The 872-nt window shown below is 39.8% G+C and overlaps 1 protein-coding gene across 3 annotated transcripts in view; it reads left to right on the top strand.

The window, feature by feature from the left end:
- LOC137988941 (esterase OVCA2-like) overlaps positions 1–169 on the top strand; it is a 13497-nt gene extending 13328 nt beyond the window's left edge. For all 3 annotated transcript variants that reach the window (XM_068834875.1, XM_068834876.1, XM_068834874.1), the window contains one exon: positions 18–169. In XM_068834875.1, the coding sequence (XP_068690976.1) occupies positions 18–94 (77 nt within the window). In that variant the 3' untranslated portion in view covers positions 95–169. The remainder of the gene's footprint in view (positions 1–17) is intronic.
- Positions 170–872: the final 703 nt, after the last annotated feature.

Here is an 872-nt window from a genome sequence, read left to right as displayed (position 1 = left end):
TTTAATTCTTTTCTTAGGACATTTCATCCCAACCCAAGCTCCACGAAGAAAAGTGTATACAGAATTCCTACAACAGTTTCTCACCAATACTTAATTAACGTTGTGCAAAATTTTATTGCCTTTTTATGATCGAGATTAAACTTAAAGACTTTTCAGGCTTTGTGTAAAAGTGTTTTGTTGTTATGTCAGAGGAAGGAAAAGTATGATTAATGGAAAAAATAAAGCAATAAAGGTGGAGTGCAGTGGATAGGACGGAGGAACGCTGCATAGATGTGGTATTAAAATGGAAAACCAGGTGTAAGGGCATCGTGGATAGCTTGTGAACAAGCTCTCTGATCAATTTGGGTTATTTGGACATGTTTGCCTTGATTTGCTTCAGAACCATCATGATGTCAAAAGTTAAGGATGGGGTCAAGCAAGCGGAATCAGCTTGTCAAGTGCACCTAAAATCTGCTCCCTTTCAAGGGGGAACATCTCACTCAAGCCTTTCTTGCAAACTCCAGGCCGGCAGGTATATTTTGCAGGTTGCAGGTTGCAGGTTGAAATTTACCGTGACTGTTACATGAATAGCTAACCTTAGGCCTAATTAGGCCTAAAAACGTTTCTTTAGGCCTCCTTAGGCCTAAAAACGTTTCTTTAGGCCTAATTAGGCCTAAGGTTAGCTTCAAGCTGGAACGAACGCCAAACTAGTGAAATTCTCACCTTAAAGACACCAGCAAGCAATCGATTAGGGATGCCCCCATACGTTTGCTGAATTTGAACTTTATCTGTTGTAAATTCACAGAGAAACGTGACCCTGAATTTCCCAACATGATTGGTGCAAGAAACCAAACAAATTCGAAGCATTTGAGTCTATTTGAATCTACCAATCA

This window comes from Montipora foliosa, unplaced genomic scaffold (genome assembly GCF_036669935.1).
Source record: "Montipora foliosa isolate CH-2021 unplaced genomic scaffold, ASM3666993v2 scaffold_435, whole genome shotgun sequence".
In the NCBI taxonomy this organism is placed as follows: Eukaryota; Metazoa; Cnidaria; class Anthozoa; order Scleractinia; family Acroporidae; genus Montipora; species Montipora foliosa.
This window is presented reverse-complemented; position numbering and strand designations above follow the sequence as displayed.